This window comes from Sceloporus undulatus, chromosome 1, assembly GCF_019175285.1.
Source record: "Sceloporus undulatus isolate JIND9_A2432 ecotype Alabama chromosome 1, SceUnd_v1.1, whole genome shotgun sequence".
Taxonomy (NCBI): Eukaryota; Metazoa; Chordata; class Lepidosauria; order Squamata; family Phrynosomatidae; genus Sceloporus; species Sceloporus undulatus.
The window spans coordinates 364437033-364456916 of NC_056522.1; the positions used below are offsets into that span (position 1 = coordinate 364437033).

Consider the following 19884-nt stretch of genomic DNA (forward strand, 5'->3'; position numbering starts at 1 on the left):
GCTGTGTGAAGCTGCATGTAGAATTGGACTTCTACAGCATTTCATGTCATGATCTAATCATGCCTATAAAGCGAAAGGGCTTGTTTTGCGCTTCGTAAAACTGATCCATTTCATACTCAAATGTAAAGAGGCCAGCTGTGTTTATATTTAGCAAGCTCTTGGTAAGGCTTATAATTGGTGTGTGTGTGTGCTTTTGTCAAACTGATTTAGCATCGTAATTTTGGAGGATGCCGCTTTCTGTACTAATTAAAGCTTGGCTGAAATTATAGAATGCTTCTTTATTAGCTTGCCTGCCTCAGTGACCTGCAGTGACACTCAGCTCCCTAAATCATGAAAGTTAAATGAAAATCTGATGACCATTTGAAGTTTTCAAAATTCCAATGAAATTAAAATTGTCAATAGCTCCCCAAAGTTCTTTTGAAAAATCAACCTATCTCTGATTTTAGGGAAGGAATCACCATCTTTAGGGAAGGTGAAGCAATTGCTTTGCATACAGAAAGTCCCTAACATCTCTAGTTAAAAAGATCAGGTTGCAAATTACAAAAAGGATCTCATTCTGAGGTATTTGAAAGCCATACTTGACAGTATGTATTGGATAGAGAAGTAGTCTGCGTTCTTATACAAGGCATCATACAATGGCCCAATAATTGTTGCAGACCAGGGATGGGCAACGTTTGTTTTGTTTTGTGTGTGTGTGGCTTCTGACTGCTCCAGACTCCCTAGGTTGTCTTCTTGAAGCCTCCAAGAGTGGCAATTCACCTGTTAAATAGGTTGGAGGTTTTCCCACCCATGTTTAACAATTTTTTAAATTCAGTTTTTCAAAATCAGAAGTGGATTTCTGGCCACTTCATGTTTTATTGCATTGTTTGGTGCTTTGGGTAGTCTGTGTGGCCCTTGAACTCACAACAGATGTCAACCCCATTGGTTTCTCTGATAGGAATGCATGCTATGGGATCCTTCCTTCTGAGGTTTGCTTTAATTACTGCATAATGTTACGTCTGCATTAGAACCGTTTACTGCTAGCTCTGAATAAATAGTTATCTTTATATTAAGAGAGCATTCACACTCAAAATTTTTGTCCCGAGGAGATGCAGATCACTGTGCTGATGCATATTGGGATCATTGTTCTCATTGCATTTTGGGTTCATGAATCTCTCCAAGTCATTTTAACCCTTGTGTTATTCACACATGTCATCATTTCGGGATAAAATGGAGCTGCCTCCATTCTCTTGAATGATACAGAGCAATATGAATAGTTTTGGAAGCATATTCACACTGCCAAAGGTGCAAATTAATGTGGGTCTTTCAGGAAAACTCAGAAAAAAATTCCTGGTATAGAATATCCCAAATTAAGGGGCTTTTTTGGTAGTGCCCCCCCCCCAGAAGTGCACCACATACATTCAGGGTGAGTGTGAACACCAAGGAGATAACCCAGATTTATCCCAGATCATTTTTGTAGTGTGAATGGTACCTAAGGCAACCTATCCTAGTGTCATCTATTCTGGCTGGCACTAGTTCTTGCAGACACAGAAGTCTCTCTCTTTTAACTACTAAGCATGAACTAGACATGGTGGGGTGCTTCATCATGAAAAAACATGTACTCTGCTCAATGATCTATAGTTGATTGTCATTATAAACAGGGTTATGGTCCAGATTTTAAAGTGAGAATGTGAACACTGATTTCAAAGGAATTGAAACATTAGTACAGAAATAGAGCAAGGATTGGTAGGTAATTAATGCCAGTGTGAAGTAGAAGTTTGAGTGTTGGACTGCAACTCTGGAGCCCAGGGTTTGAATTTCCCTCTCGGCCATGGAAATCATTCCGCAGACTATTTAAAAGTTAAATACATTTCTCTACTGCTGTCTCATAGACTCAGTAAAGGAGACCTTAGCTCAAAATTTGCAAGACCTGAGCTATTGATGACAGAGTGACTGGTGTGTGTGTGTGTGTCTCATTGATAGGGTTGCTGTGTGTTAAAGTTACCTTGACAGCATATAACATTAACAACAACAACAACAACTGCTATCTCCAATCAATGATCAGTGATAACAAATAACCTTGTCAAAAACTAAACTGGGCACTTTGCAATCTATTACCAGTATATAGAACTGAGTCATGAACTTTGTAGGCATTTTGCAAGCTGTCTCATGGAATTCAGCTATGCAGTTTGGAAGAGATTGCATCAGACTGAGTGGTGCACTTCACTTGCAATCCTTTCTGTCCACAATAAAGTTCAGGTGACTGGTGAAAAAGCTTGCATTTTTTACTTTATTTTTCATTGTCTAGAAATGACCCTGAACATCAGTATTATTACATTATCTCATTGCCTTCTCTGGCAGCTGCTCTCTAGTTTTGGCCAGCTGTACAGTGCTGTGCTCTAAAAAGAAAATGCTGTAAAGTCTAAATACCCTAAAGGCACCAGATCTTGTGTGTTCTTGGAAGCTAAGCAGGGTAATCCTGGGTTAGTACTTGGATGGGACACTGCCTACAAATACCAGGTGCTGGAGGCTATATTTCAGAGGAAGGAACTGGGAAAACCAGCTCTGATTATTCCTTGTTTTAGAAAACCCTGTGAAATTCATGGGGTCGCCATAAGCCTAGAGGCAACTTGAAGGCACATGTACACACACACACATGTTTGCAAAAGCTTTTGAAGCAACTCCCATTTATTTGAAATAAAACTGGAAATGAGAATGACTTGGTTTCTTTTGGGACTGTAGGGTATGTTTTCCTCTTAGCTTTTTCATGCATGTGTGTTAAACAGAACATAGCTTTAGGTAACACTTTACAAACACGTCTGTTCCATTAACCAAATAATATTAAACAGAAAGGGGAAGCTCACTAGTCGGGTAGTAAAGCAATATCGTTCCTTTGGTCTTTCAGAAAAGTAGATCACAGGTGTTTTATAGTGAAGCTAACACAAAGTATTCTTTCTGATATACCAGGGCAGAAAATCCTAATCTGGAATTCATGTCAGAACGTGGAAGTGTGTTGGTATTTTTACCAGGTGAGACTTACTGTATTTTAATTTTATTTTATGGTGGAAGAGATTATGGATGGAAACACATGTCAGTTTTGCTTTCTTCCTCATGCAGTTCCTTCACCTGTGAGGTTTTTTTTCATCCTATAAAGAAATATATAAAGTATAAAGAAAATTTTGAATTTGAGTAAATTCTTGAAAACGAACAGAAACAGGTTTCTCTCCATTTGCACCAGTCACATTCAAGAGAACACCAGCAAGATGTTTCCACCAGATGTTAAAAGTGAGGATCCCCTCTGAGAAAGAAAATGACGAATCCTCATCAGCAGCAATAACATGTCTGGAAATGTGAGGACTGAAACCAAGCTTTTTCTTCCAAAAAAGCATCCCTCACTCAAAGCCTTGGATGAATTTATCAGTTCTTATTTTTCCTTTGTTTGACTAAAAAAAATCTCAATTTTTCCTTCCTGAATATGAAGAAAATTTGAGTATTTTGGTAATTGTTTATCAGAAAGAAACCAAAATTGTTTGTAATCTCTTGAAGAAAAACCTTTGGCCAATTTGTGCAGAAAATGTCAGTCTAGCACAGCTGTTTCTGAATACAATGAACCTGACTCACAGTGGTTTTTGGGGACTTAGGCAAACATATTTAATATCAAGTGCAAACTTCTAAAATCAGAGCAGCCAGGGATTGAACTCTGGACCTTCTGAATGCTGGGAACACTAGGCCCCTTGTCTTTTGAATTGAAACTAGATTGAAATTAGAAAACCGAACAGGGGGATTTAAATGGATTTTGTATGTTCAAGCCATCGCTCTCCCTTCAGACACAGAAGAGAGTAACAGCATCAGAGTTAGCCCCTTCCATTGGCACATAGAATGATGCATATGGATTGTCCAGGCAAGGTACAAATAACAACCTTCAGCCATGACCTGGTGAGTTAACATCCTTTGCCTCCTGCAGAATTCCAGTTTCAGGGCACCCTGGTTTGAACAACATACTCTCTGTGATGTTGATTACCAACAGCATTTGTCTATCAGATGATGGTTGGATGGTGGTTCTAGTGTGTCTTCAAGTCATTTGCGACTTACTGGAGAATAAAAGTGAATCATAACTTATCATATGGATTTAGAGAACACAATGAAATGGCAGAGGTGTGAAAATGTGAATATAAATTGTAATTTGAGCACTTGACCATCAATGTGTGAATGAAGACCAGATAGAAGCCTTTCAGTAGAGGTGAGAATCACATGTAGTTGAACAAATCTCCAAGCGACTAACAGTATTTTTGTATTGTTTTAGTTGAGAGTTATAATTTTACTTTCACCCCCTAGGTTTGGCAGAAATAAATTACATGCATGAACTTCTCACGGACATGACTCATAGGAGGTGAGTTATCCATAGAATCATAGAACCATCTCTCTATTTATAATGCTAGACACTCTAAGAACCAAAGATGCTATGGTGTTGCCACTGTTAACTTAGGCCATTTTCAATATTTTTGCCTTTTCTGTGTCAATTCACCAAGTCAGGGTTGGAAATCATGCAACTCTCCACATGGTGTTGAGCTGTAACAGCAGCCCAAAGCCAGCATAGCCAGTTTTGAGTGCTGGGAATTGTAGGTCAACAATATCTGGGGGAGCCTTCAGTAAGTTACTGGTTCAGATACAACTGATGAAGATAAGTTTTGACATTATAGCACAGAACAGATAGCTGGTGCTAAGGTATGTTTTACAGAAGAGGAAGAGTCTGACTCTACTGCTCCTCTATAGGCATTCGTGCTTCTTTGTACAAATACTGTTGTGCTCTTCTGCACTTGAGTTCAAAAGTACAGACAGAAATGGGTTGGTGTAGTTTATGGCAATTTGTCATCACATATTCTCCACCAGTGGTCTAAGGGAAGAAATGTTCTTTACTCTTTTTTACCTTTTTAGGCTGGATACAGATAGTGATGATTGTATTTGTCCTTTAGCATATACTTCTTTGAAGGCAAGAATTTACAAAATGCAGTCTGTTAGCTATATGAAATCCTCCAAGGCTATCCACCTCCTAAGTGGTTTGGGGTGTGTGTCAATTTTGCCATGCTCACTAAGACTGTTTTAGGTCCAGGAAATATAGTTTTTCTCCCACAAGGAAATAAATGGAAAGTCTCCTTCATTTTTTAAAAGATAACTAAATAAATAATTTCAATTTAAATCCTACTTTTCTCCCAGTATGGGACCTAAAGCAGCTTCCACTGTAGGGTAAAAAAATAGCTAAGACAACTTGTAATAAAAAATAAATAAATACAGTGGGCCCCTGGCATCAGCTGGGGGTTGGTTCCAGGACCCCCAACCCCCCTTCCCCTTGGACACCAAAACCTGTGGATGTTCAAGTCTCATTATATACAGTAGTGTAGTAACATGTCATCACTTACATAGAATGGCAGAATCAAGGTTTGGTTTTTGTTTGTGTGTGTGTGAATACTTTCGAGCCATGGATGGTTGAATCTGTGGATGCAGAATCCATGGTTACAGAGAGCTGACTGTAAAGCAAAACAAGAACAAAAATAGCAAATCCAATTAGAACATTATTTTTGCAGTTAAAAACACATTACATATTAAAAACAGCACAGCTGTCACTCATTCTCCTACCCAAACCAGTTAGTCTGTAAGCCTATTTAAATAATAAGATCTTTCCCTGTTGGTGAGAAGATAACAACGATTGGGCCAACCAGAAAAGAGTCCTATAGCCAGCAAGAAGGCTGTCCGAATCCAGAAGTATATGGAACTGTCATGATGAGAAATATGAGGGGATATAGTAATATGTTGATATAGTGATGTGATAATACTTCAGTATGGTAAAATAGGAGTAATGGGCTATGGAGAAACAGCGCTATGGTTAACTAGAGGCAAATGTGAAGGAAGGGAGGCAAGCAGCAGAGAGGGACTGTAATCCGATTGAAATGTAAAACGGGGACAGATGGGCAATGACTGGAGAAGTTAGAGTATACAGTATGGCCCTGCTGGTTCTTGAGGAAAGACATTGATGGTAAACAAAGCAATACCTTCCTTCCTGAGAGAGATGGTTGATACGAAGATAGGGAGTTGGAGCGGCAAGTTTAAAGAACTCTTTGATATAATAGAAAGAGATGGGGGGCTGGCCAAAGGGGGACCTGGAAAGAGAATCCTTAAAGGTGGGATGCCTTGGGTACAAATCAGATTTGGCACTAACTCGTCTGTAAGTGAACTTGTATTTTGGAATCCAAATGAATCGTCAGTTAGCCTCACTGCAATGTTTTCTTGGCTTTTCAAATCTTGGTCCATTATTCTAGACAAAGGCTCTCTCCTGAGTCTTCACCAGATGTATCTGGTGGGATGGGGAGAAACCCCTCCCCTAAATATCTTAAAACTTGGGCATGTTTGTATGGCGAAATATGGACTTTCAGTTAGTCTGGGCCAAAGGCTTATAGAGCTTTAGCTCTCATAACCAGCACTTCGAATTGTGCCCGGAAATGGACTGGCAGCCAACAGAACTATTTTGGCAAGGGAGTTATGGGTTCCGTAAGGACCGGGATGCTCTATAACAATAAAAATAGCATAATCCAAGACCAGGAAGCAATAAAAAGAAGTTGGATGCAATACACGGAAGAGTTATATAAAAGAGATGACAACATGAAGGACACATGGACTGAAGAGCCATATGAAGATGAACCCCAAATCCTAAAAAGCGAGGTGGAAGCTGCAATAGGAGAAATGGCAAAAAAATAAGTCTTTAGGAACAGATGATATTCCAGTCGAACTGCTGCAATCCACATTGGCGTAGTCAACTCTATTGCTAACCAACATATGTCAACAGATATGGAAAACAAAATGATGGTCAGCAGATTGGGATCCCCATCCACAAAAAAAGGTGACACAAGAGTCTGCAGGAACTATAGAATCAAAGCACTAATCTATGCAAGCAAAATTATACTTAAAATTCTGTAACGTAGATTCCAACCATACATGGAGAAAGAAACCCCAGAAGACCAAGCTGGGTTCAGGAGAGGAAGAGGCACTAGGGATCACATCGCAAACATACGACTTCTAATGGAATGCATCAGGGAATTTCAAAAGAAAATCAGTATGTGCTTTCTAGATGATAGCAAAGCCTTTGACTGCCAAGATCATGAAGGGCTATGGTACGCCCTTAAAAACATGGGAGTGCCTAAACGTCTGATAGTCCTGATGAGGAATCTGTATTTAGGACAAGAGACTACTGTCAGAACAGAAGACAGAGAAACAGAATGTTTCACAATTGGCAAAAGGGACAGACGAGGCTGCATCTTATCACCCTACCCATTCAACTTATATACAGAATATATTGTAAGGAAAGCAGACTTGGATACAGAAGAGGGAGGAGTGAAAACAGGAGGAAGAAATATCAACAATCTGAGTTATGCAGATGACACCATAATACTAGCAGAAAACCACACAGACTTTGAACTAAGGAAGATCAAAGAAGAAAGTGCAAAGTCAGGCTTACTGTTTGAACATAAAGAAAACAAAAATAATGACTACAGAGAACTTACACAAATTCAAACTAGGCAATGAAGAAACAGAAATAGTAAGAGTTCTCATATCTGGGATCAAACATAGATAGAAACGGGGATTTCAGCCAGAAAATCAGAAGAAGATTAAGAATGGGGAGGATGTTTATGAAAGAACCAGAAAAGATCTTAAAATGCCAAGATATACAACTCAACACAAAAGTTGGAATCGTACAAGCTATTGTATTCCCTATTACCATGTACAGTGGTGCCTCGGGTTACGAAATTAATTCGTTCCGCGGCTAATTTCGTAACCCGAAAAACCTTCGTAACCCGAATTGCCATAGGCGCTAATGGGGAAAAAAGCCGCGGCTCTGCCGCGGCTCCATTTAAACAGCGCCGGAGTTTTTTCGTAACCCGAAAAAACGTTCGTAACCCGAAACAATAAATCCCTATGGGATTTTTTCGTATCCCGAAAAATTCGTAAGCTGGGTATTTCGTATCCCGAGGTACCACTGTATGGATATGAGAGCTGGACAGTTAAGAAAAAAGATAGGAAGAAAATCAATTCATTTGAGTTGTGATGCTGGAGAAGAGTCCTGAGAATTCTGTGGACAGCCAAAAGGACAAACAAATGGGTCCAAGAACAGATCAAACCAGAAATTTCCCTGGAAGCCAAGATGACAAAACTTAGACTGGTGTACTTTGGACACATCATGAGAAGGCATGAATCATTGGAAAAAACAATTATTCTAGGAAAGGTGGAAGGAGGTAGAAAGAGAGGAAGGCTACATGCTAGATGGATGGACTCTATCAAAGAATCCATGAATATGAGTTTGCAGGAGCTGGGCAGAGCAGTAGAGGACAGGGGGGCCTGGAGATGTCTCATCAGCAGAATCGCCATGGGTCAAGATCGATGCAAAGGCAGATAACAACAACAACAACAACAACAACAACAACAACAACAAATAACCTATAAATCTCAGAGAGGGAGTGTTGCCCTTTGAGATCTTACAAAGGGCCAATGCAGTCCTCAAGATCCCCCCGTTTCTCAACCCTGTTTACCTACTTGCATTTGAAAGGGGATAGACCAGCACTTCTAAGCATGGAAAAGGTTGAGGAGGTAGCTGGAAAAAGAGAAAAGAACGTATATAGTACTGTTCTATTGTTCTAATTAGATTGGAGCTTTGCCAAATAAATAAATAAATAAATGCAGTTCTGTGACAGCATCAAATACCCACTTTTGGGGAGCATGGGGAGAATGTTAACGTTTCTTTTTTTTACAGCTATGTATATGTATTTGTATATATTGAATTTCTCAAATGCTTTTCTTTAGGTTGCAAGTATATCCACTCCATTCCAGTGTCACATTGGAAGAACAGAATAATGTGTTTTTGGCTCCAGTTCTTGGATACCGAAAGGTGAGTTTTTAATCCTTGTGCTAGCACTATTAATTCTGGTTTTGTCATGCAGATGGGGCAAAGCAGTGTATATGCTGCTTAATATCAGCAACTAGAGGGAAGCAGAAAGGAATTAGGTCACTTTATGTTATATGAACTGGAAACAAAAAAAAGTGGCAGGGGGAGAATACAGAGTGTAGACAATTCAAGGGGATATGTTGTCTCCTGTTTTCACCAAAATGAAAACAGTACAGTGGTGCCTCGGGTTACGAAATTAATTTGTTCCGCCGCCGATTTCGTAACCCGAAAAGCATTCGCAAGCCGAAATGCCATAGGCGCTAATGGGGAAAAGCCGCGATTTCGTGCGAAAAAGCGCCGAAAAGCACCAAATTTTTTTTCGTAACCCGAAATAACCTTCGTAACCCGGAACAATTATTTTCAATGGATTTTTTTCGTAACCCGGAAATTTCGTAACGTGGGTATTTCGTATCCCGGGGTACCACTGTAGTTGTCTTTACATTGGAAATGCTAAATACCAAGATTTTAGGAGTTGATTTTATTATTTTATGATGTTTGTCTCCATTTTGGGCTGGTTGGGAATAGATGGTTCTAAAAGGTAGTATTTAAATACCCAAATAAATACATTTTCAGCTGCCTTTTCATGAGTCCTTTTTAAATAATCCCATTTATTGGTCTCTCCCTCCATCGTTTCCTATTCCTTTATTTTTAATTATTTTTGTAGATTCTCCTGTCTACAAACATAGCAGAGAGTTCTGTAACTGTTCCAGACGTCAAATATGGTGAGCATGTTTGGGTACATAATGATAGTAATGAGAAAAGCAAATATATGTGTGTGTTTTGATTTTATCATTGTTGATGTTGCGGTGTTTAAGATTCTTTGATATTTTTTGTTCAGAGTAACATTTGAAACTAAGATTCCTGTATCTCTATTTTAAAGTGAAAGCCAGAATTGCTACTGGCTGATATCCCACCCCTACCCTATAACTCTCTCAAAGGCACTTTTAAAGCTAGGACAGAATATTCTATGCCAAAAATCAAATTGTGCCTGAAGAAAATTCCTCTTTTGTATAGAGCAAAAGTTGGGGGAGAGAAATTTATTTATGGCTTTTGGCAGTAACCACTCAGATTCAATTAGGTACAGTGTTTTCATTTGCTATGATTCATTCTATTTGCATAATATAAAATGTAGTGCTTGTGATTCTCATTTGGCAAACCCCAAAGAGGTAAAGAAGAAGGGACAGGGAAGACAGTTACTGCTTTCAGATGAAGGTCAGAATGTGCAAAATAGGGAAACAATGGCCTGTTACAGACTGTCAAAATAAAGCTGCTTCGGGTCTCTTTGGAGGTATGCTATTTAAATGATGCATGCATCCTAAGAATCTGGAGCTGCACCAAAAGCTGCACTCCGGTGCTTAGGAATGGAGTGTGGCTTTGGCGCGACCTCTGGACTCTTAGGACCCATGCATCATTTAAAGAGCATACCTCCAAAGAGACCCGAAGCAGCTTTATTTTGGCAGTCTGTAACAGGCCAGTATTCCCCATACCTTGTTGGGGGAAGCCTTTTTCAAAGGCCAGTTTGTCTTCTTTTTTTTCTTTTTTTATTACAGGTAATCTACTTCCGGTTTTCTTAATACAGTCATCAGAGCTGGAAGCTAAAATGTCCTCATAGAAATGACACACATTGTTTTTTAACAGAGACCATCAGGCATACCAAACTTCTGCAGAAATCAGTAGCATGTAAACACAGTTTGGGTGCCTGAGTCAGGTGGGACCTGATTGCTTCCAAAAAACTCAAGCAGAAGAAAGCAAGATGCGCTACATCCCTAAAAAAATCACGATATATGGATATTTTAAGTACTATTGATGGTTGTAGGATTCAGATGTATTTAACTTTGATGGTTTCTATATTGTCTGTTATGGCTAGTCTTCATTCACTCTCTCTATTTTTAAAGGGCAACCTAAGCAATACTGTTGCTTATTATTATTATCATCATCTTTATTACAACATTTATTTCTATCCCAACTTTCTCCCAGATTAAGACTCAAAGTGGCTTGTCTGTATATACAGTATGTACTTTTAAGTCACCTGTAGAAAGATAGCAACCTTATCAATTTCATATGGTTTTCTAAGGCAGTTAATATTCATTGGCGGTTTTGCCAGTTCCTTCCTTTGAAATATAGCCTACAGCACATTCGTGGTCTCCCATTCAAGTATTAACCAGGACAGACCCTGCTTAGCTTCCAAGTTCAGATGAGATCTAGTGCCTCTAGGATATCTAGGCCAGCAAAGTGGCTTACAATAATTAAAAAAATATTGTTAAAAATCCAGAAAATACAGAATTTAAAACATAATTAAACTATCAGAAAAATTAAAACCAAGCTAAAACATATATTAAAACACACACACAGAAGGAGAGCAGTTAGCAATATCCAGCACATTCTGTTGCCAACTCATTACATTTTAGTGGTCTCTGAATTAAAGAGTTTGAAAGGACTTCAAAGTCCATCTAATACAACCCTCTGCTAGGGTAGGACAATAACCCCCCCCTTTTTTTTTCAGATCCAATTTGTGGAGGTTTTCTTCCCTTAAATTGAAATTTTAGCCCTGACATGTCAAATTGAGACCCAAAAAACACTGTGGGAGTTTTTCAGGGCTACTGTACCTCTTGAATTAAAAGATTCTTTCTTATAGCTTTTTCTTGGTAATTGATTTCTCCCTGGAGAGGATACATTATTAATTATACCTCAAGTAATTTTATTTTCATATATGTACACTTTGATTGCCAGTTTTCTTTTCATTTATATTAATGTTAACTTTCCTATGCAGTCAGCCCCACAGATTCTTTATCCACAGATTTAGCCATCCACATCTTGAAAATATTAAAAAAGATATAAATTCTAGAAAGCAAATCTTGATTTTGCTATTTTGTATAAGGTACACCATTTCACTATGCCATTGTATTTAATGGGACTTGAACATCCATGGATTTGATATCAACAGGGGGCCATGGAACCAAACCCCAATGGGTACCAAGGGCCCACTGTACTAGGGTTTTTTTTTTTTAAAAAAATAGAGCCTTGCATTGAGTTAACTTTGGGGAGCCTTTCTGATCATAGTGAGAACTCTAATTTGTTGAGGATCCAGATTAGGTTTAGGAATGTAGTATTACTGTGCATATTTTGTATTTCCTGAACCCAGTAGTGCTCAGGTCTCACAACCCTTGGTAACACCCCTCTCCTTTCCTAATGAATTATGGGTTTAAAAAGCCAATTAAAATATTGTGATAGTAGTTGGTGTTTTGTTTTCTTTTTCTTAAAGCCACTTCTTCTAGTTAATGGCCTTAAGCCACTGTAATAGGGATAGAGATAGAGAGGAAATGTGGCTTGAGCCTTGGAGATGTGCGCATTGGGAGTGTGAAGGATCAAAACAATGATGCAAAATGACACAAATGCAAGATGGAAGACCTTTAGGTTGATGCTGGCAGCCACTGTGCAGAAGGAGCTCCGTGTCTCTGCCAGAAGAGAAGAGATGAGAAGGAGGCTTATTTTCACATCTCATTGCAGGCACTTCTTTGGCTTTGCCTGCTTGCTGGTTTGGTGTATCTGTTTGACCTTTGCGCAGGCAGTAGCCCCCAGTTCTAGTTCACAAGATTTTTATGACCTCTGGTAATAGCATCCATGAGGTAAGAAGACAGATGCCTGTGCTTGTGTCCTGATCTGCTTCCATTTGCTTGTGATAAAGCGTGACTTAAGTCAAAAATTTCTCAGTATGCAAAAGCTTGTCTTTTAAGAAGACAGCTCCAGCCAGTAAAAAAAAAAAATCTGAGTAAGTTTAGTGGCTGAGAAGAATGTAGTGTCCAGCAAGGTGGGAAGGTACCTTCTTCAAAGCAAAGATGAAAGCTGGTTGTTGTTATGCTAAATTTTTGTTGAGTGCCCTCAAGTTGTTTCAGACTTATGACAACCCTAAGGCAAGGCTATCACAGGATTTTCTTAGCAAGATTTGTTTAGAGGAGCAGTGCCATTGCCTTCCTCTGAGGCTGAGAGTGTGTGACTTGATCAAGGTCACCCAGTGGTTTTCAACGGCTGAGGAGGGATTGGAACCCTGGTCTCCAGAGACGTACTTGAACGTTTAAACCACCACGCTGGGTCTCATATATAGATACACACACACATGCTCATATACACCAGTTATTATCTACATACATGTATTATTATTATTATTATTATTATTATTATTATTATTATTATTATGCTATTTATTTATATCTGCCTTCCTCCTGGTACAAGGACTCAAGGTGTAGATACACACACACACACACACACACACACACACACACACACAATTACAGTATATAAATATAGACAGACATAATGCATAAATATGCATATATTGTTGTACTGTCAAATAATTTCTGACTCATGGTGACCCTAAGGCAAACCTGTTCTCAGTAAAATTTGTTCAGAAGAGGTTTGCAATTGCCTTCCTCTGAGTCTGAGGGAGTATGACTTGCCCAAGGCCACTTAGTGGGTTTCCATGGCTGAACCTGGATTTGAACACTTTTCTCCAGAGTCCTAGTCCAATGCACAAACTACTACCACTACACTGGCTCTCATGTATATACTATATATGTATACAGACACCCATATATACATATACACATATACACCATGGAACTTTTCCTGTTCTCATCTCCTTCCCTCTCTCACTCCCTTTTCATGTCTTAGATTTATGTGGAACCAACACACATTTTTGTTTGCATTGAAGAAGTAACTTTTCATTCCCTGTACTTCCTCCCCCCCCCCCACTCTGCAGTCATTGACTTCTGTTTGACTAGAACTCTGGTTTGTGATGAAGACACCAACTATCAGAGCTTGAGGCTATGCTGGGCTTCTAAAAGCAGCTGTAATCAGAGGAGAGGTAAGATGGCATTGCAGCGTAAAAGCTTAGTTCAACTGGGGGGTCTCCAATCCAGGAACCACTTTTACACATGTTTATTGTTCTATGCATATGCATTGCACCTGTTTACTTGAACAGTAGTTACTTGAATTTTTAGAAGTTCAGGAAAGAAAGATGCACTAGGGATTGTCTAGCAAACGTGTTGGATAATGGAATGTACTAAGGCGTTTCAGAAGAAGAGCAGCCTGTGTTTTATAGACTATAGCAAAGCATTTGATTGTATAGCTCACAAGAAACTATGGATTGCTCTTAAAGAAGTGGGTGTGCCATGACATTTGATAGTCTTGATCCGTAACTAGTACTCAAGTCAAGAAGCTACTGTTAGCACAGAATATGGTGAGATGGGAAATAAGATGGTCTGGATAATCCTAACTTTGGTATTTAATGATATATCTTTATAACTGAGGATCTTGTCTAGTTCTTTCATAACTGCCCTTCCTACTTGTAGTCTTCTTCCAATTTCTTGACTGCAATCTCCACTCTGATTGGTGATTGAGCCCAAGTATGGAAAACCTTGAACTATTTCAGTATCTTTGCTGTCTATGTTAAAGTTGTGTCGATCATCTGTGATCATAATTTTTGTTTTCTTGATGTTCAGATGTAATCCAGCCTTTGTGTTTTCTGCCTTGACTTTCTTCAATAATCTTTCTATACTTCTGACATTTTCAGCTAATATTATGGTATCATCTGTGTATTTTAGATTGCTGATTTTCCTTCCTATAATTTTCATGCCTCCCTCCTCCGAGTCAAATCCTGCTTTATGCATGATGTTCTTGGCATACAAATTACATAGACAAGGTGGCAGAATAGAGCCATGCTGGACCCCCCCTTTCAGTTGGAAATTATTCCATTTCTATGTATGGTGTAAGAGCTGGGTAGTGAAGAAAGCTGATAGAAAAAAAAACCTCATTTGAGATGTGGTGCTGGAGAAGAGGTCTGAGGATACTGTGGGCCACTAAAAAGACCAGTGGATGGGTCATAGAGCAGATCAGGCCCGAACTCTTCCTGGAAGCAAAGATCCAAAACACACTGCAGAAATAATCCAGTTTAACTGCCTTGAATCAGTGCTAGGGAATCCTTGGAACTGTAGTTCCTTGTGGCACCAAAGTTCACTGACAAGAGAAGGCCAAACGTCTGACAAAACTACAATTCCCAGAATTCCCTAGTACTGAGCCACGGCAGTTAAGGCAGTCTGTAACTGGATTATTTCTGCAGTGTGTTTTGGACCAAAGATGACTAAATTGAAGCTTTTGTATTTTAGCCATATGATGAAAAGAAAGGACTCACTAGAAAAGACTCTGATGCTTGTAGAGGGCAATAGGAAAAGAGAAAGACTGCATTCCAAATGGGTAGACTCAACCCTCCCATAAATTCAAAGCAACATACAGTATATTGCTTTTTCTACCCATTCACAACAACTCTGCAAGGCAGGTCAGGCTGAGAGAAAGTGATTGGTCCAAAGTCACCCAATGAGCTTCATGGGTTTATGGGAACGTGAATTTTGGTTCCCTCATCCTAAACCAGGGAATCATGTAGCCCTCCAGATTTACTGAAATAAAAGTCTGATCGGCAATAGCTGGCATGGACAATGGCGAGGGGTGAGGGGAGTTGCAGCCCAGTAGCCTCTAGAAGGGTAAGAACTTCCCACCTCTGGGAATACCACCTCTGGCCTAAATCCAACTGCTAGTTCTAATAACAGTTACTAAATGGGTGACTTTTCAATTCATTTGATTGTTGCTGTGTGCCTTCTAGTCATTTCTGAATTATGGCAACCCTAAGGCAAACCTATCATGGGATTTTCTGCGACTAAGAGTGTGTGACTCACCCTGTGGGCTTCCATGGCCAATCAGGGAGTCAAACCCTTATCTCCAGAGTTGTAGTCTCAACACTGAAACCACCTCACCACACTGTCATTCATAGGGTTGCTGTATGTCAAAGTTGATTTGCCAGCAGTTGAGAACAAAGTCAGAGTGTATGTAAGTCCCATTGAGTCTATGAGTCTACTTAGTTGCAACTAACCATTAGGCTTAGTCCAACCCTATAACATTTATAGCGCACTTTGTTTCTCCCTTGGACCTGGAAGACCATGATTCCCAGCTTTGCATTAATCCTGATCAGCTAGAATGGAAGTTGATTCTTCCGATATCACAGTGGCCCAGAAGATGTAAGATACTTGTGGATCCCTAAGAGAGACAGTATAGTAATACAGATATTATGATCATGAAATGCATTAAAATGGATAAATTTACTTGCATTTTAATAGTGTATTGTATCATTATTTCATAATTACCACCTTGGAAGATGTTTGGCTGCTTACTCAAAATAGCATGGATTATTCTTCTTTGATTTGCTGTTTCGGGTACATCTTAATGTATTGTTGTCCTCCAGAACCTTTGAGATAGAACCTTTGAGATTAGTGGTCTAAACGTGGACACAAATCCTATATGTTGAATTTTCTTCTCTTCTTTTTCTTCAGCTGCATGGTTTCTCAAATTATCTTGAGAGTACCTCTAAGATAGGGGTAGAGTTTATATTTATCTGCCAGACACAAATGCAGTTTCATCTTCCATGGGCCTCATTTGGTAGTTGTAAGCTTTCCTAACATGATGCCCTCCAGATGTTTTTGGATTGCATCTCCCATTAGCTCCAGCCAGTGTGGTTAGTGATTATTCAAATTGCAATGTAAAATATCTGGAGAGCAGCATGTTGCTGGGAGCTACCATAAGAAGCATTTCTGCTTCTTTAGACCTGTTGTTTATAGTACGCTCCAGATCAGTGCTTCTCATATTATGTGGCCGTACCAGAACCATATAAATGCCATGTTATTACCACATTTGCATAGTTTCCTGCAAACTTACCATTGTCCAGAAACTGATGGTTTGCAGGTTGGCAGCAGTCTGTGAACAAACACATTGAATAGCATGGGTCTAAGTGAGGCTTATTTCTGCACTGCTTTCTGCTCTTAAAAGACTGAGAAGTCTTCAACATGGAGAAACTCCAGCCAGATTTCCTCAAATCCCAAATTGGCTGGAGCTTCTCTGAGTTGAAGTCCAAAACATCAATAAGGCTAGGGGTCAAGAACCATTGGTTTAGGGAGTCACTTGGTTAAGTTCCTCATTTTTTTTTAGATTACTTATATTTGTGCATTGCACTCTACCCTCCTTTGCCTGGCCATTGTTTTGCTGTATTTGTGCCCAGTGTTGAAATATTGATAATACATACTAACAAGCACACAGAGCAGTAATCAATGCTTTCAACATGGTACAGTTTTAGAGATCACAGTGCACTTGCAGCGCTAATTTGGAATCTGATGATGTTCTTATGTGCTTTTTCCAGGTTGCCCCATACATATGGTGACCCCATCCTGGGGTTTTCTTGGCAGAATTTAGTCTGAGATTTTATATTGCCTTCTTATAAGGACGAGTGAGTGTAACTTACCCAAGGTCACCCATTAGGTTTCCATTTTGGAGCAGGGATTTGAACCTCCATAGAGTAGCTCATGGCTTCTATGTTCTTAAGGCTCTTCCCCCCTTTACGTATAGGTCGAGCTGGTCGTGTTTCTAAGGGATACTGCTACAGGCTGGTATATAAAGACTTTTGGACACACTACATATCTGAGACCACAATGCCTGAGATGATGGTAAGGGTTGTTCACACAATTTATATATCTTTATGGTTGGAAGTAGAATTAGAGAGCCTTGATTGCTCATGATGAGCATACTCAGGTTTGTTTGTTTCTATTCCACTGTTACCATGTCAGTTTGAAAGTTTTTGTTGTTCTTTAAAAATCTGCAAAACTGATATATCTGAGATAATAATGATTTCAGATTCCTTCGATAAGCTGTCATATACACAGCTCTTCTTCTTATGTATTCAAGAGTGGCCATCCAGGTAAAATGCCAAATTCTTTCTCTCTTTCTCTTTCACACATAGAAGATAGTCTCTGATTAATAAAGAAGAAAAGCCTCCCTGAGAATTCCATGAAGGAACATAAGAAATTTTCACTGTTAAAAAAGGCAAATAACAATAATTAGATAATGAGGGACCTACATTAGATCCTAATGCTTACCACAACAGATGATGGAAGCCAGCTTTCTTCAACCTTATAACTCCAGATGTGCTTGATTACACTCCAGCCATTATGATGGATGGCTGGGCATGATGGGAGTTGTAGTCCAACACATTTGGAAGGGATAGGTTGATGAAGGTTGATTTAAGCCACTTATAATGTCTTGTAAATGTAGACATCAAGGTTCCTGTATGTTTGGTGTGTTCTACTTGTCTTTAGTTAAACATGAAAAAAATGATGTTTGGACCTCAACACAAGATAGCTAGGGAATGAAGGGGTGTGACCAGACACATGTGGAGATGCTAGGGCGGGGGACGGTATGTCTGCTCCATTTCTGCCACCGCATTTAGCTCTCCATTATTATTATTATTATTATTATTATTATTATTATTATTTTGGAATGCCTACATAGAACTTGAGGGTCCCAGCCATCTCCTCCAAGATGTGAAGGATTCTCCTGGGATGTGCAGTTTGTGTGAGAAAACTGGAAGAAATGAGAAACCTCAGCACTCAGCTTCTTTTTGCTTACAGCATTGTCAAAATATAGGTTTTCACTGCTTGTCTGAGGCAAATGTAGGGTTGGTCTTTTTTTCTTTATCACCATCTTTATTAACCTTTGTTTTCAGTTTTTATATTATGTGGGCTTTGTTTATTTTTGGTTGGTTTTGTGCCATTAGATATCTTCAGCATTTGATTGTGCAGTTGTGGAATCCACTGTCTACTACAGCTATTATTTTCATGTCGATCTTGGTCTGATGCATCTTTGTGCTGCTCCTGTAGTTCTCTACTAGGCACTGAACAAGAAGGGGAGGGGGGTTGGAACCATGTCCTTTTTGCATGTGCATCTTGAGCTTTCAAGAGCTAGACTTCCCAACCACTCTTTGCAAGCCAAAGTAGGTTTAGAAGGCTGTATACCAATACTGTATACCAATACTATTGCGGTATAACGCTGCTCTCCATCGCTGGAAAAATCCTTGCAAGGATACTCCTGAACAGATTAGTTCCTGCTATTGCAGAAGAACTTCTTCCTGAAAGCCAGTGCAGCTTTAGAGCTAATAGGAGCACTACAGATATGGTATTTGCCCTTAGACAACTGCAAGAGAAATGTAGGGAGCAGAACAAAGGACTCTATGTAACATTTGTCAACCACACCAAAGCCTTCAACACTGTGAGTAAAAAAAGTCTGTGGGAGATCCCTGAACGACTAGGATACCCCCCCCCCCAAATTCCTCAAAATGATCATCCTGCTACATGAAGGCCAGCAAGGTCAAGTCAGATATGGCGATGCTCTCTCAGAGCCCTTTCTAATAACTAATGGTGTGAAACAAGGTTGTGTTCTCGCTCTAACTCTATTTACAGTCTTCTTCAGCATGATGCTCCAAAGGGCTACGGCAGATATTGAAGAAGATGACGGCATTTATATACGCTACCATACTGATGGTAGCCTGTTTAACTTAAGCTGCCTGAGGGCTCGCACTAAGACTCTAAACTATCTAGTCCGTGAGCTGCTTTTTGCTGACAATGCTGCCCTAGTTGCCCATACGGAAGCAGCTCTGCAGCGCCTAACATCCTGCTTTGCAACAGCTGCAGAGCTCTTTGGGCTGGAAGTCAGCCTGAAGAAAACGGAAGTTCTCTACCAGCCTGCACCACAGGAAGAACACTACCATCCCCACATCACTGTCGGCACATCTGTGCTTAAGTCCGTTCAGCAGTTCACCTACCTGGGAAGCATCATCTCCTCAGACTCCAAGATCGATAAAGAGATCGATCACAGACTAACAAAGGGATATAGTGCATTCGGAAGGCTTCACAAAAGAGTCCGGAGTAACAAACACTTGAGGCGAAGCACAAAAATCAGTGTGTATAGAGCCATTGTACTGTCTATTCTCCTTTATGGGTCTGAAACATGGGGCACCTATCGCCAACACCTATGACTCCTCGAACGCT

The 19884-nt window shown here is 39.7% G+C and overlaps 1 protein-coding gene across 4 annotated transcripts in view; it reads left to right on the plus strand.

Annotated features, from left to right (window-relative positions):
- Positions 1-19884, plus strand: part of TDRD9 (tudor domain containing 9) — a 154007-nt gene that overhangs the window by 79876 nt on the left and 54247 nt on the right. For all 4 annotated transcript variants that reach the window (XM_042447002.1, XM_042447003.1, XM_042447004.1 and 1 more), the window contains exons 9-14: positions 2947-3008; positions 4315-4369; positions 8827-8911; positions 9633-9690; positions 13725-13829; positions 17411-17508. In XM_042447002.1, coding sequence (XP_042302936.1) covers positions 2947-3008; positions 4315-4369; positions 8827-8911; positions 9633-9690; positions 13725-13829; positions 17411-17508 — 463 coding nt within the window. The remainder of the gene's footprint in view (positions 1-2946; positions 3009-4314; positions 4370-8826; positions 8912-9632; positions 9691-13724; positions 13830-17410; positions 17509-19884) is intronic.